Source organism: Cherax quadricarinatus, chromosome 41, assembly GCF_038502225.1.
Source record: "Cherax quadricarinatus isolate ZL_2023a chromosome 41, ASM3850222v1, whole genome shotgun sequence".
Lineage (NCBI taxonomy): Eukaryota > Metazoa > Arthropoda > Malacostraca > Decapoda > Parastacidae > Cherax > Cherax quadricarinatus.
In genome coordinates, this window is record NC_091332.1 from 11,584,696 (window position 1) to 11,599,960 (window position 15,265).

The 15,265-nt window shown below is 40.0% G+C and overlaps 1 protein-coding gene across 3 annotated transcripts in view; it reads right to left on the reverse strand.

Annotated features, from left to right (window-relative positions):
- LOC128695765 (complex I assembly factor ACAD9, mitochondrial) overlaps nt 1–15,265 on the reverse strand; it is a 66,261-nt gene that overhangs the window by 31,473 nt on the left and 19,523 nt on the right. For all 3 annotated transcript variants that reach the window (XM_070093017.1, XM_070093018.1, XM_070093015.1), the window contains exons 6-7: nt 4,973–5,098; nt 232–352 (exon numbers count right to left, since the gene is read on the reverse strand). In XM_070093017.1, coding sequence (XP_069949118.1) covers nt 232–352; nt 4,973–5,098 — 247 coding nt within the window. The remainder of the gene's footprint in view (nt 1–231; nt 353–4,972; nt 5,099–15,265) is intronic.

A 15,265-nucleotide genomic window follows, 5' to 3' on the forward strand; every position in this document is an offset into this window, starting at 1 on the left:
GTGCTGCAGGACTTTTTATACTGAGCACACTGAGCACACAGACCCATTCTCTCACATGTAGGCCTACCAGCTTTCTCTCATCAGATTTGAAGGCGCTAGAATTTTGGCATAGTATTACAGGACCAACACTGGCCTGCAAGCCATAATATTACGGGACCGACAGTGAAAGGGTTAAAGAAAAAATACAGTACAATACCCTTCCATAGATGATGAGGGATGATGGCAACAAACCTGCACCAGAGCTGCCCATTGAAAAGCGCCCTGAGTTGAGGATGTTCATGGCCACCTTGAAGCCTCCCCCAATCTCTCCAAGTACATTTTCAATTGGCACTGGAGTGTTCTCAAAGTGTATCTGAGGATGAGATACAATCTTTTAAACACTTGATATTACAATATTACAAACAAACAGATGCTGAGCATACACCTGAGGAAAATGGAAAAAGTTTTTTCAACGAATCCTAAGGTGTTGGGGAAGGTGCAAAATGATGATGGATCACACACAAACTGGGAGTTGTCTCAGTTGCTCTTTGCTGATGACACAGTTCTTTTGGAAGATTTTGAAGAGAAGTTGCAAGGTTGGTGGATGAATTTGGGATTGTATGTAAAGAGGTAAATTAAAAATGAACATAGAAAGGAGGAAGGTGATAAGAGTAACATAGCAGAGGCAGTGACAGATGAATATCAGATTGGGGAAGTGGATGTATTTGATATTTGGACAAGGACATGCCAGCAATGGGTCTATGCAGATAAGATGAACCACAGAATAAACGAGGAAAAAAAATCGGTAGGTGGTTTTAGGCATCTGTGGAATGGAAGAATTTTTATCTCTGGAGGCAAAACAGGGAATGTACTAGAGTATAACAGCATCAACATTTTTCAATGGGTGGGAGGCATTAGCTTTTAGAGTTGCAGTGAGGAGGGTGTGGTGATGTTATGTTTGAAGGCAACGTGTGGTGTGCATATTATGCAGATTTCAGAGATTAGAGAACTGTGTTGGGTTACCAGTGATATACTTCAGAGGGCTAATGAGGGTTGTTAAGGTGGTTTGAGCACTGAGAGGATGGAGCAGAATAGAATGATCAATAGGGTGTATAAATCTGGGCTGGAAGGAAGGAAGGAGCAGGAGCCATCTCTAGGTCTTTCCGTACACTTACATATCAACCAACAGCAGTAACTACTGATACAATTTTGTTAAGGAAATGTGGATTATTTTACTGATATTGACAGCAGGCAATGGTAACTGCAGCTGATATTGCCTGCTACATGTTTGTACAGGTACTGTATAAACATTAACCCTTGGGCTTCCGGCGGGCGTGCGTGGGCGTGTTTGGTGGGAGTGAGTGGAGACGGGTGGTTTTTGGTGCTTGACGTGCTGTTGGGGTGTGGGCGGGGTGGCATTTGTGGGGGGGTTCGGGGAGGCCGGCGGGCCGGACTTGGGTCCTGGAGATGGGAGGTGCGGTGCCTGCACTCTGGGGGAGGGGTGTTAGTGTTGCAGTTTGGGAGCTGTAGTGTGGGGCGCCCTTCTGGCGGGACGGTGGTGGGGTGAGTGGTGGTGGGGGTTTTTCTTTTTCGGGCCGCCCTGCCTTGGTGGGGGTCGGCCAGTGTGATGGTGGAAATATATATATGTATATATGTGTGTATGTGTATATATATGTATATATGTATATATGTATATGTGTATGTATGTGTATGTGTATGTATATATATATATATATTTATTATAGGTAGTAGGTTGGTAGACAGCAACCGCCCAGGGAGGTACTACCGTCCTGCCAAGTGAGTGTACAACGGAAGCCTGTAATTGTTTTACATGATGGTAGGATTGCTGGTGTCCATTTTTCTGTCTCATAAACATGCAAGATTTCAGGTATGTCTTGCTACTTCTACTTACACTTAGGTCACACTACACATACATGTACAAGCATATATATACACACACCCCTCTGGGTTTTCTAATATTTTCTTACTAGTTCTTGTTCTTGTTGTTTATTTTCTCTTACTTCCATGGGGAAGTGGAACAGAATTCTTCCTCCGTAAGCCATGCGTGTTGTAGGAGGCAACTAAAATGCCGGGAGCAAGGGGCTAGTAACCTCTTCTCCTGTATATATTACTAAATGTAAAAGGAGAAACTTTCGTTTTTCCTTTTGGGCCACCCCGCCTCGGTGGGATGCGGCCGGTGTGTTGAAAGAAAGAAAGAAGAAACAACAACCAGAATTTAAGGTATGATCAAGTTTTTCTTTGGACTCTTAAGCCTCTCTGACATGAGAAGGTTGTGTAGTCAGGTCATAATTTTGACTGAGGCCCAGTTGGTAGTGGGAATTTTGAGGGCAACCACATCTGTGCTATATTGAGCCCTACCCATTTTCTGGGAAGGAATCCCCTACCTATTTTCAGTGGAAGAAACACATATTAAAGTGAATTAACAATTAGCTTTCCTGAAGCCCAAGGTGGTAGTAGGTAAAGGCATTGGTGCTTGATACTGCCTGTCACATGTTTTTTAAAAATACTGTACAGGTCCACACCAAATCTCTCTGCACACTTCCAGATCTACAGGCAATGACATCTATGCTGTAATGCATGAAAACTATTATTTCTGATAAATTAGGAAAGTTAATAAATAATGGCTTGTTTTGGAGGTGTAAAGAACATAACCCTATTTTTCCACATGTTTTCACTTTATACAGATCATGATTTTATTTATACAGTGGAACCTCTACTTACGAGTGCATCCATGTGCAAGTTTTTCCAGATACGAGCAGTTGCTCGGTCGATTTTTTGCTTCCAGACACGAGCAAAATTTCCAGACGAGAGCGGGCCTCAAGGGAGGTTCCTTGATACTGGTGAGGGGCTCTTGCTCTTGATCTAGGGAATTGGATCTCAGTTGTTTGTTGGACTATCTTACTGAAACTTGGGCAATGAATGATGGAAAGATGCTTCTTAGCGTACACCAAAAATGAAAGAAATTGGACCATAAATAACAAGTTCACTTCTCAGCCATTAGCCTCCCATTAACGGTATATTTTCGTATGGTTTTGATGGTTGTATTCTCATTTTTTTTTCGTCTCTGTTGATAGAATGGAAGATATACTACAAAAATAGATACGATTTTGATTGGTTTCATGACAGAAAGTACCTGGAAATTGAGCTCAAAGTAGCAGAAATGCTTGATTCTTTGGCGATGTTCAAGAGTAGGCAAATGACATCACCATCCAATACCTGTTCGACTGGAAAGCTCTTCATCACGCAAGCAAAAGTGGGAGCAGACATCATGAAGTAGCAGTGGCAGACAACATGAAGCAGCAGTGCCAGACAACATGAAGCAGCAGTGGCAGACATGAAGCAGAAGCAGCAGATATCATGAAGCAGCAGTGGCAGACATCATGAGGTAGCAGTGGCAGACATGAAGCAGCAGTGGCAGACAACATAAGGTAGCAGTGGCAGACAACATGAGGTAGCAGTGGTAGACAACATGAAGCAGCAGTGGCAGACATCATGAGGTAGCAGTGGCAAACATCATGAGGTAGCAGTGGCAAACAACATGAAGCAGCAGTGGCAGACAACATGAAGCAGCAGTGGCAGACATGAAGCAGTAGTGGCAGACAACATGAAGCAGCAGTGCCAGACAACATGAAGCAGCAGTGGCAGACATGAAGCAGCAGTGGCAGACAACATGAGGTAGCAGTGACAGACAACATGAAGCAGCAGTGGCAGACATCACGAGGTAGCAGTGGCAGACAACATGAAGCAGCAGTGGCAGACATGAAGCAACAGTGGCAGACAACATGAAGCAGCAGTGGCAAAGTGTAGCATTAAGAGTGTAGCAATTAAATGTAGAATTAAGAGCGTAGCACTTATAAGTCACCCTGTCTGACTTTTTTTGGGTTATCCTAGGTTCTCTACACATGTAGTCAGGAGGAGGAATGGCTGCTGTGGTGGCCCTATAAACCCCAACAACAACAATGGCCACTGTCACCACCACTAGCCACATATGTAGTAACATGTATTTTATTCATTCTAGTGTATATATCATGTTTCTGTGTTATTAATATTATTTATTATGTCATACTACATGAACTGTGACAGATAAATAAGCCGTAGAGTTGATATTAGGGAAATTATTGACGTATTTTCTCATGCCTGGAATTCCACTGGAATGAATTAATTCCATTTCAATTAATTTAAATGAGGAAAATTTACTGCAAACGAGCAAATCCTGATGTGAGCAAGGTCATGGAACAGATTAAACTCTTAAGTAGAGGTTCCACTGTACAGTATTTAGCACCAATTTCAGGAATGTATCCCATGAATGCGAGAAAGATGACTATATACTGCATTTAGAGGGATACATAACAAGAACAATGAATAGATGGGACAAATCGAAGAATGAGTGAGGCTTGAACCCACCACAAGTGAGTCCTAAAACTTTGGCTTGTGAGTTTTAGGATTCACTGGGCTTGAGTCTGAGCCTCACCTGTTTTGTGATTTGTTTGCAATCATGTTATTACAATTTCTTTAGTCAGGTTGAACAATATATACAGGGAGTAGAGAACAGGTGACTTGAAAGGTGAGGTTTCTAAATTTCACACCTTATTATAATTTGTTATCAATCTTAACAATAAAATGGATTGAAATTAAAATTCATTATACAGTTAATGTAAGTATGGTATGTACTGTACTTTCTATTATATTTATAAAAAGTGAATTATCCTCTACAACTAAACCCACTGCTGATGATGCTGATTATTATTTTGTGAAGAGAGCGTGTCAGAATAATGCATTCAAGTTCGTAGAATACTGAATTTGGATTAAAGGCTCATATAAAGTCATTTTGTCATGGAGTGGGACAATGCATCTCGGATATGACTGAGAAAAGACGCAGTCACATGGTCCCCTCTGATCATCAGTTTACTTAAGATAGCCTAAAACATTAAAATAAATAATGAATAATGAAAATGAAAGTTAGTATTCTCACCTCACATGTGTTTGATCCTCTGATCCCCATCTTGTCTTCTGGAGTGCTGCTGCTCACACCCCCAAACCCTCTTTCCACTATAAAAGCAGTAACTTTGTCTTTTACTTCCCCATTAGGTTGCACCTCCTGGATAAAGAAACACACATTATAAAGAAAAAAATAAATACTGTAAAACAAATCTAAGATATATGAAGTGACAGAATAAAAGAAATTACATATATGCAAGAAGGTAGCAAGTATCAAGAAATGTGTACAGATGCTAGAAACAATGCAATTAAGAGAATTTATACATATTACTCATCTGTATATCACAAATGGTTAATCAAGTACAGTATAATTGAACATATGATAGGAACAGAAAATCTGAGGTACCCAATCTCACAGTGGATGCCTCACATATAATACCAATCTAGCTGTTATATGTTCACTACTTTTTATGGCTGCAATGATTTAGACAATTTATTTATTATTTTTTGGGGGGAGGGGGGGAGGGAAGGGGCAAGGAGGAGGATGAGTAAAGGAGTCACAAAGGCTCAGTCATAACATTTGGCATCCAGTGTGTAAAAATGAGTTCCTTAAAAATGAAACGGGACACATTTAAATTTGCCTCTATAATCTACATAAATCTATCAAGTTTCTGAATTATTTAAATTTTATTGTATACTGTACTGAAAATTCTATGCATTCTTGCTCTGAAAATTTTTAATATCAGACAAAATAATTCCCTAACTTTTGTATTTGCTACTAATTTACTCTTTTACAACACAGAGATATAGGTATATTTATTATTTATTAACACAGCGACCATCCCCCACCAAGACAGGGTGGCCCAAAAAAGAAAAACTTTCATCATTCACTCCATCACTGTCTTTTGCAGGAGGCGCACTTACACTACAGTTATAAATCTGCAACATTAACACCCCTCCTTCAGAGTGTCAGCACTATATTTCCCATCTCTAGGAATCAAGTCCGGCCTGCCGGTTTCTCTGAATCCCTTCATATAAGTTACCTTGCTCACACTCCAACAGCACGTTAAGTTCTGAAAACCATTTGCCTCCATTCACTCCTATCTAACACGCTCATGCATGCTTGCTGGAAGTCCAAGCCCCTCACACACAAAACCTCCTTTACCCCCTCCCTTCAACCTTTCCTAGGCAAACCCCTACCCCGCCTTCCCTCCACTACAGATTTATACGCTCTCAAAGTCATTCTATTTCATTCCATCCTCTCTACATGTCCAAACCACCTCAACAACCCCTCCTCAGCCCACTGGATAATAGTCTTGGTAATCTCACACCTCCTCCTAATTCCCAAACTACAAATTCTCTGCATTATATTAGCACCACACATTGCCCTCAGATATGACATCTCTAATGCCTCCAGCCTTCTCCTTGTTGCAACATTCACCACCCATGTTTCACACGCATATAAGAGCATTGGTATAACTATACACTCATACATTCCCCTCATCTTTCATAGACCCATCTGCTGACACGTCCACTCTTAACCAGTTCAGCAGGGTTGTAAAGTAAAAGGACACAAGTGCAACTAATGTGACATTTTATTGTGGCAACGTTTCGCTCTCCAGGAGCTTTGTCAAGCCGTTACAAACAGAACATGGACACAAAGGGTATATATAGGCTCAGAGTGAGGTGCAATACTAGTGGTAGTAGTAGTAATAGTAGTGACATAAGTTGTAGTAGTAGTAGTAATACAATAGGGTAGAGCAATTAACTCGTACATGAGTAAAAGGACATAAAAGCTATTACTTGGTTAACATAAAAATAGGTTAGACAAATATAGGTTGGATGCGAGAAGTGGGTCATAATAAGCGTGTATGCACCTGGAGAAGAGAGGAATGCAGAGGAGAGAGAGAGATTTTGGGAGATGTTAAGTGAATGTATAGGAGCCTTTGAACCAAGTGAGAGAGTAATAGTGGTAGGGGACCTGAATGCTAAAGTAGGAGAAACTTTTAGAGAGGGTGTGGTAGGTAAGTTTGGGGTGCCAGGTGTAAATGATAATGGGAGCCCTTTGATTGAACTTTGTATAGAAAGGGGTTTAGTTATAGGTAATACATATTTTAAGAAAAAGAGGATAAATAAGTATACACGATATGATGTAGGGCGAAATGACAGTAGTTTGTTGGATTATGTATTAGTAGATAAAAGACTGTTGAGTAGACTTCAGGATGTACATGTTTATCGAGGGGCCACAGATATATCAGATCACTTTCTAGTTGTAGCTACACTGAGAGTAAAAGGTAGATGGGATACAAGGAGAATAGAAGCATCAGGGAAGAGAGAGGTGAAGGTTTATAAACTAAAAGAGGAGGCAGTTAGGGTAAGATATAAACAGCTATTGGAGGATAGATGGGCTAATGAGAGCATAGGCAATGGGGTCGAAGAGGAATGGGGTAGGTTTAAAAATGTAGTGTTAGAGTGTTCAGCAGAAGTTTGTGGTTACAGGAAAGTGGGTGCAGGAGGGAAGAGGAGCGATTGGTGGAATGATGATGTAAAGAGAGTAGTAAGGGAGAAAAAGTTAGCATATGAGAAGTTTTTACAAAGTAGAAGTGATGCAAGGAGGGAAGAGTATATGGAGAAAAAGAGAGAGGTTAAGAGAGTGGTGAAGCAATGTAAAAAGAGAGCAAATGAGAGAGTGGGTGAGCTGTTATCAACAAATTTTGTTGAAAATAAGAAAAAGTTTTGGAGTGAGATTAACAAGTTAAGGAAGCCTAGAGAACAAATGGATTTGTCAGTTAAAAATAGGAGAGGAGAGTTATTAAATGGAGAGTTAGAGGTATTGGGAAGATGGAGGGAATATTTTGAGGAATTGTTAAATGTTGATGAAGATAGGGAAGCTGTGATTTCGTGTATAGGGCAAGGAGGAATAACATCTTGTAGGAGTGAGGAAGAGCCAGTTGTGAGTGTGGGGGAAGTTTGTGAGGCAGTAGGTAAAATGAAAGGGGGTAAGGCAGCCGGGATTGATGGGATAAAGATAGAAATGTTAAAAGCAGGTGGGAATATAGTTTTGGAGTGGTTGGTGCAATTATTTAATAAATGTATGGAAGAGGGTAAGGTACCTAGGGATTGGCAGAGAGCATGCATAGTTCCTTTGTATAAAGGCAAAGGGGATAAAAGAGAGTGCAAAAATTATAGGGGGATAAGTCTGTTGAGTGTACCTGGTAAAGTGTATGGTAGAGTTATAATTGAAAGAATTAAGAGTAAGACGGAGAATAGGATAGCAGATGAACAAGGAGGCTTTAGGAAAGGTAGGGGGTGTGTGGACCAGGTGTTTACAGTGAAACATATAAGTGAACAGTATTTAGATAAGGCTAAAGAGGTCTTTGTGGCATTTATGGATTTGGAAAAGGCGTATGACAGGGTGGATAGGGGGGCAATGTGGCAGATGTTGCAAGTGTATGGTGTAGGAGGTAGGTTACTGAAAGCAGTGAAGAGTTTTTACGAGGATAGTGAGGCTCAAGTTAGAGTATGTAGAAAAGAGGGAAATTTTTTCCCAGTAAAAGTAGGCCTTAGACAAGGATGTGTGATGTCACCGTGGTTGTTTAATATATTTATAGATGGGGTTGTAAGAGAAGTAAATGCGAGGGTCTTGGCAAGAGGCGTGGAGTTAAAAGATAAAGAATCACACACAGGGTGGGAGTTGTCACAGCTGCTCTTTGCTGATGACACTGTGCTCTTGGGAGATTCTGAAGAGAAGCTGCAGAGATTGGTGGATGAATTTGGTAGGGTGTGCAAAAGAAGAAAATTAAAGGTGAATACAGGAAAGAGTAAGGTTATGAGGATAACAAAAAGATTAGGTGATGAAAGATTGAATATCAGATTGGAGGGAGAGAGTATGGAGGAGGTGAACGTATTCAGATATTTGGGAGTGGACGTGTCAGCGGATGGGTCTATGAAAGATGAGGTGAATCATAGAATTGATGAGGGAAAAAGAGTGAGTGGTGCACTTAGGAGTCTGTGGAGACAGAGAACTTTGTCCTTGGAGGCAAAGAGGGGAATGTATGAGAGTATAGTTTTACCAACGCTCTTATATGGGTGTGAAGCATGGGTGATGAATGTTGCAGCGAGGAGAAGGCTGGAGGCAGTGGAGATGTCATGTCTGAGGGCAATGTGTGGTGTGAATATAATGCAGAGAATTCGTAGTTTGGAAGTTAGGAGGAGGTGCGGGATTACCAAAACTGTTGTCCAGAGGGCTGAGGAAGGGTTGTTGAGGTGGTTCGGACATGTAGAGAGAATGGAGCGAAACAGAATAACTTCAAGAGTGTATCAGTCTGTAGTGGAAGGAAGGCGGGGTAGGGGTCGGCCTAGGAAGGGTTGGAGGGAGGGGGTAAAGGAGGTTTTGTGTGAGAGGGGCTTGGACTTCCAGCAGGCATGCGTGAGCGTGTTTGATAGGAGTGAATGGAGACAAATGGTTTTTAATACTTGACGTGCTGTTGGAGTGTGAGCAAAGTAACATTTATGAAGGGATTCAGGGAAACCGGCAGGCCGGACTTGAGTCCTGGAGATGGGAAGTACAGTGCCTGCACTCTGAAGGAGGGGTGTTAATGTTGCAGTTTAAAAACTGTAGTGTAAAGCACCCTTCTGGCAAGACAGTGATGGAGTGAATGATGGTGAAAGTTTTTCTTTTTCGGGCCACCCTGCCTTGGTGGGAATCGGCCAGTGTGATAATAATAAAAAAAAAAAAAATATAGACTGGATAGAGAAGGCCAGTTTCAGTGTTCACTCTCTGTAATGTGCTTTGTGTAGTATTAACAGGAGAGACTATGTGATGGCAGGGTTTACTGTTTTCAGGAGGATTCTTGCTAAGATTTCAGAGATGGTGAAGCTGCCTTTGTTTTGTTTGATTGTATTTGAAACAGCGATTAGTGCTGACTTGAGGCACTTGCGTCTGCGGAAATTAGTTTCTTTGATCACTAATTGGGCGTCCCTGAATTTCATGAGATGATTGGAGGAATTTTGGTGTTGTACACAGGCGTTGTTCAAGTTATCGTTCCTACATGCGTAAATGTGTTCATTGAGGTGGGTGTCGAGGTTTCTTGCTCTGTTTGTAACGGCTTGACAAAGCTCCTGGAGAGCGAAACGTTGCCACAATAAAATGTCACATTAGTTGCACTTGTGTCCTTTTACTTTACATATTGTCCGTAATTCTACCAACATTATTACATTTCAGGGTTGGTGCTGTACTAGTACGGCTTGCATGCCAGGGTTGGTGCCGTACTAGTACGCGTAAATTCTAGCGCCTTCAAATCTAGCGAGAGAAAGCTGGTAGGCCTACATATGAAAGAATGGGTCTATGTGGTCAGTGTGCACAGTATAAAAAAATCCTGCAGCACACAGTGCATAACGAAAAAAAAAAAACTCCGACCATGTTGTTGGTTTAAAACAGCGCTTTTGCAGTGTATTTTCTTATGGTATTTATGGTTGTATTCTAGTTTTCCTGGTCTCATTTTATAGAATGGAAGACATATTACAGAAACTGAGATGATTTTGATTGGTTTCACAATGAAAAGTACCTTGATATTGAGCTCAAAGTAGCAGAAATGTTCAATTTTTGCCAAAGTTCAAAAGTAAACAAATCATGCCATGCGTCCAATACAGGTCAACTGGCGAGTCTGATATTCTTTCACAAGTGTGCTGATATTATTTATACCATTTCTACACTAATGCAGTAGTCTGCATAACAGTAAATCTTCTATTTTTTGTGAGAATAAAAATTCAAAGTGGAAAGCAAAAGAAATGTAAGAGGGGCCTGGGGACATGACTAATGAACAGAGAAAATGTTATTTTAGTGCCAGGAATGTCTGTCTTGTTTATTCTAGACCCTATTTGGAAATTGGCATCTTTTGTAATTTGTGTGAAATTGGCAAAATTGCCAATTTCTGACCACTTTATTGGATAGTTGAAATCGGTAAATGTGTGGTTTCTTGTACTCAATCGATAGAAAAAGTGCAGTTCTTGCAAAATAGTCAGGATTTTTGTCAACTGGTACATTAGAATTAGCCAAAAATAGGGATCAAAGTGGGCGAAATTGCCGGATGCGTAAACATCATCAAGACCGCTAACTTCGTAAGAGCCTAATTCCGTAAGTTTTTCATCAAATTTCGTACTTTTGGTGTCATTATGATCAGAAAAAGATTATCATTTCATGAGAAAAAATAATTTTTTTTATTGAAAAATTTTTGACCCTGAGAACTAGTTTAGGAGAGGGCCTCTCGACCCTGAAAGGGTTAAATATCTGCATACATTCACCTCCTCCATACTCTCTCCCTCCAATCTGATATCCAATCTTTCATCACCTAATTTTTTTATTATCCTCATCACCTTACTCTTTCCTATATTCACTTTTAAATTTTCTTCTTTTACATACCCTACCAAACTCATCCATCAACCTCTGCAACCTCTCTTCAGAATCTCCCAAAAGTAGTGTCATCAGCAAACAGCAACTGTGACAACTCCCACTTTGTGTTACATTCTTTATCTTTTAACCCCACACTTCTTGCCAACACCCGAGCATTCACTTCTCTTACAACCCCATCTATAAATATATTAAACAACCATGGTGACATCACATATACGTACTTGTCTAAGGCCTACTTTTACTGGGAAAAAATCTCCCTCTCCCCTCCATACTCTGACCTGAGCCTCACTATCCTCGTAAAAACTCTTCACTGCTTCCAGTAACCTACCTCCTATTCCATACATTTGCAACATCTACCACATTGCCCCACTAACCACCCTGTCATACACATTTTCCAAATCCATAAATGCCACAAAAACCTCTTTACCCTTATCTAAATACTATTCACCTATATGTTTCACTGTAAACACTTGGTCTACATACTCCCTACCTTTCCTAAAGCCTTCTTGTTCATCTGCTATCCTACTCGTTGTCTTACTCTTAATTCTTTCAATAATAACTCTGCCATACACTCTACCAGGTATACTCAACAGACTTATTCCCCTATAATTTTTCCACACTCTTTTGTCCCCTTGCCTTTATACAAGGAACTATGCATGCTCTCTGCCAATCCCTAGGTACCTCACCCTCTTCCATACATTTATTTATTTTTATTTATTTATTTATTTAGAAATTTAGCATACAAACAGAGGTACAAAAAAATACAGGTAAGAGCAGCATGCCAAAGCCACTTATATGCATAGCATTACGGGCTGGCTTGAAATTAACTTAAGATTAACTAAGCAATGATGAAATCAGTGATAAGACATTATTGTAAACAGATAACTATAAAATACAAATGAGTATTACAAAGACAGCACCAACCACTCCAAAATTATATCCCCCCTGCTTGTAACATTTCCATCTTTATCCCATCAATCCCAGCTGCCCTGTCCCCTTTCATTCTACCCATTGCCTCACGAACTTCTGCCACACTCACAACTATGTAGGTACAGGGGACCCTCGGGTAACGATTTTAATTCGTTCCTGAGAACTTGTCCTTAACTGATTTTATCGTTAGCCAAATAAATTTTCCCCATAAGAAATAATGGAAATCCAATTAATCAGTTCCAGACACCCAAAAGTATTAAAAAAAAATTTTTCACATGAAATATACAATTTCCTACATAGAAAACAATGATACATGAAGAATAAATAGACAGTAGACAGCAACCACCCAGGGAAGCACTACCGTCCTGCCAGATGACTGTAAAGCAGAAAACTGTAACTGTTTTGTATGATGGTAGGATTGCTGGTTTCTTTTTCTGTCTCATAAACACGCTAGATAACAGGGATATCTTGCTACTCCTACTTACACTTTGGTCACACTTCAAAGAACATGCACATGCATATATATATATACATACATCTAGGTTTTTCTCCTTTTTCTAAATAGCTCTTGTTCTTCCTTATTTCTTCTATTGTCCATGGGGAAGTGGAAAAGAATCTTTCCTTCGTAAGCCATGCGTGTCGTATGAGGCGACTAAAATGCCGGGAGCAATGGGCTAGTAACCCCTTCTCCTGTAGACATTTACTAAAAAAGAGAAGAAGAAAAACTTTATAAAACTGGGATGCCTGAATGTGCGTGGATGTAGTGCGGATGACAAGAAACAGATGATTGCTGATGTTATGAATGAAAAGAAGTTGGATGTCCTGGCCCTAAGCGAAACAAAGCTGAAGGGGGTAGGGGAGTTTTGGTGGGGGGAAAATAATGGGATTAAATCTGGAGTATCTGAGAGAGTTAGAGCAAAGGAAGGGGTAGCAGTAATGTTGAAGGATCAGTTATGGAAGGAGAAGAGAGAATATGAATGTGTAAATTCAAGAATTATGTGGATTAAAGTAAAGGCTGGATGCGAAAAGTGGGTCATAATAAGCGTGTATGCACCTGGAGAAGAGAGGAATGTAGAGGAGAGAGAGAGATTTTGGGAGATGTTAAATGAATGTATAGGAGCCTTTGAACCAAGTGAGAGAGTCATTGTGGTAGGGGATCTGAATGCTAAAGTAGGAGAAACTTTTAGAGAGGGTGTGGTAGGTAAGTTTGGGGTGCCAGGTGTAAATGATAATGGGAGCCCTTTGATTGAACTTTGTATAGAAAGGGGTTTAGTTATAGGTAATACACATTTTAAGAAAAAGAGGATAAAGTATACAAGATATGATGTAGGGCAAAATGACAGTAGTTTGTTGGATTATGTATTGGTAGATAAAAGACTGTTGAGTAGACTTCAGGATGTACATGTTTATAGAGGGGCCACAGATATATCAGATCACTTTCTAGTTGTAGCTACACTGAGAGTAAAAGGTAGATGGGATACAAGGAGAATAGAAGCATCAGGGAAGAGAGAGGTGAAGGTTTATAAACTAAAAGAGGAGGCAGTTAGGGTAAGATATAAACAGCTATTGGAGGATAGATGGGCTAATGAGAGCATAGGAAATGGGGTCGAAGAGGTATGGGGTAGGTTTAAAAATGTAGTGTTAGTGTGTTCAGCAGAAGTTTGTGGTTACAGGAAAGTGGGTGCGGGAGGGAAGAGGAGCGATTGGTGGAATGATGATGTAAAGAGAGAAGTAAGGGAGAAAAAGTTAGCATATGAGAAGTTTTTACAAAGTAGAAGTGATGCAAGGAGGGAAGAGTATATGGAGAAAAAGAGAGAGGTTAAGAGAGTGGTGAAGCAATTTAAAAAGAGAGCAAATGAGAGAGTGGGTGAGATGTTATCAACAAATTTTGTTGAAAATAAGAAAAAGTTTTGGAGTGAGATTAACAAGTTAAGGAAGCCTAGAGAACAAATGGATTTGTCAGTTAAAAATAGGAGAGGAGAGTTATTAAATGGAGATTTAGAGGTATTAGGAAGATGGAGGGAATATTTTGAGGAATTGTTAAATGTTGATGAAGATAGGGAAGCTGTGATTTCGTGTATAGGGCAAAGAGGAATAACATCTTGTAGGAGTGAGGAAGAGCCAGTTGTGAGTGTGGGGGAAGTTTGTGAGGCAGTAGGTAAAATTAAAGGGGGTAAGGCAGCCGGGATTGATGGGATAAAGATAGAAATGTTAACCCTTTGACTGTCGCGGCCGTATATATATGTCTTACGAGGTACCGTGTTTGATGTATATATACTCATAAATTCTAATGGCTTCAAATCAAGCAGGAGAAAGCTGGTAGGCCCACATGTCAGAGAATGGGTCTGTGTGGTCAGTGTGCACCATATAAAAAAAATCCTGGAGCATGCAGTGCATAATGAGAAAAAAAAAAACTCCGACCGTTTTTTTTAATTAAAATGCCGACTTTGTGGTCTATTTTCATATAGTATTTATGGTTGTATTCTCGTTTTCTTGGTCTCATTTGATAGAATGGAAAACATATTATAGAAATAGAGGTGATTCTGATTGATTTTACTATAAAATGAACCTAGAAATGGAGCTCAAAGTAGGGGAAATGTTTGATTTTTGCCAATGTTCAAAAGTAAACAAATGATGCCATTGTCCAGTAAATGTCCAACTAGCCATTCTAATATGCAGTCATGAATGGGTTGATGTTATTTATACAATTATTACAGTATTGCAGTAGTCTGCATAATAGTAAGTCTTCTATTTTTTGTTTGAATAAAAATTCAAAATAGAAAGCAAGAGTAATATCAGAGGGGCCCCGAGACATGACTGATGAGCAAATAAAATGTTATTTTAGAGCCAGGAATGTCTGCATTGTTCATTCTGGACCTTATTTTGAAATTGTCATATTTTTTATTTTTCGTGAAATTGGCCAAATTGCAAATTTCTGACCACATTATTAGGTAGTTGAAATCGGTAAATGGGCAGTTTCTTGTA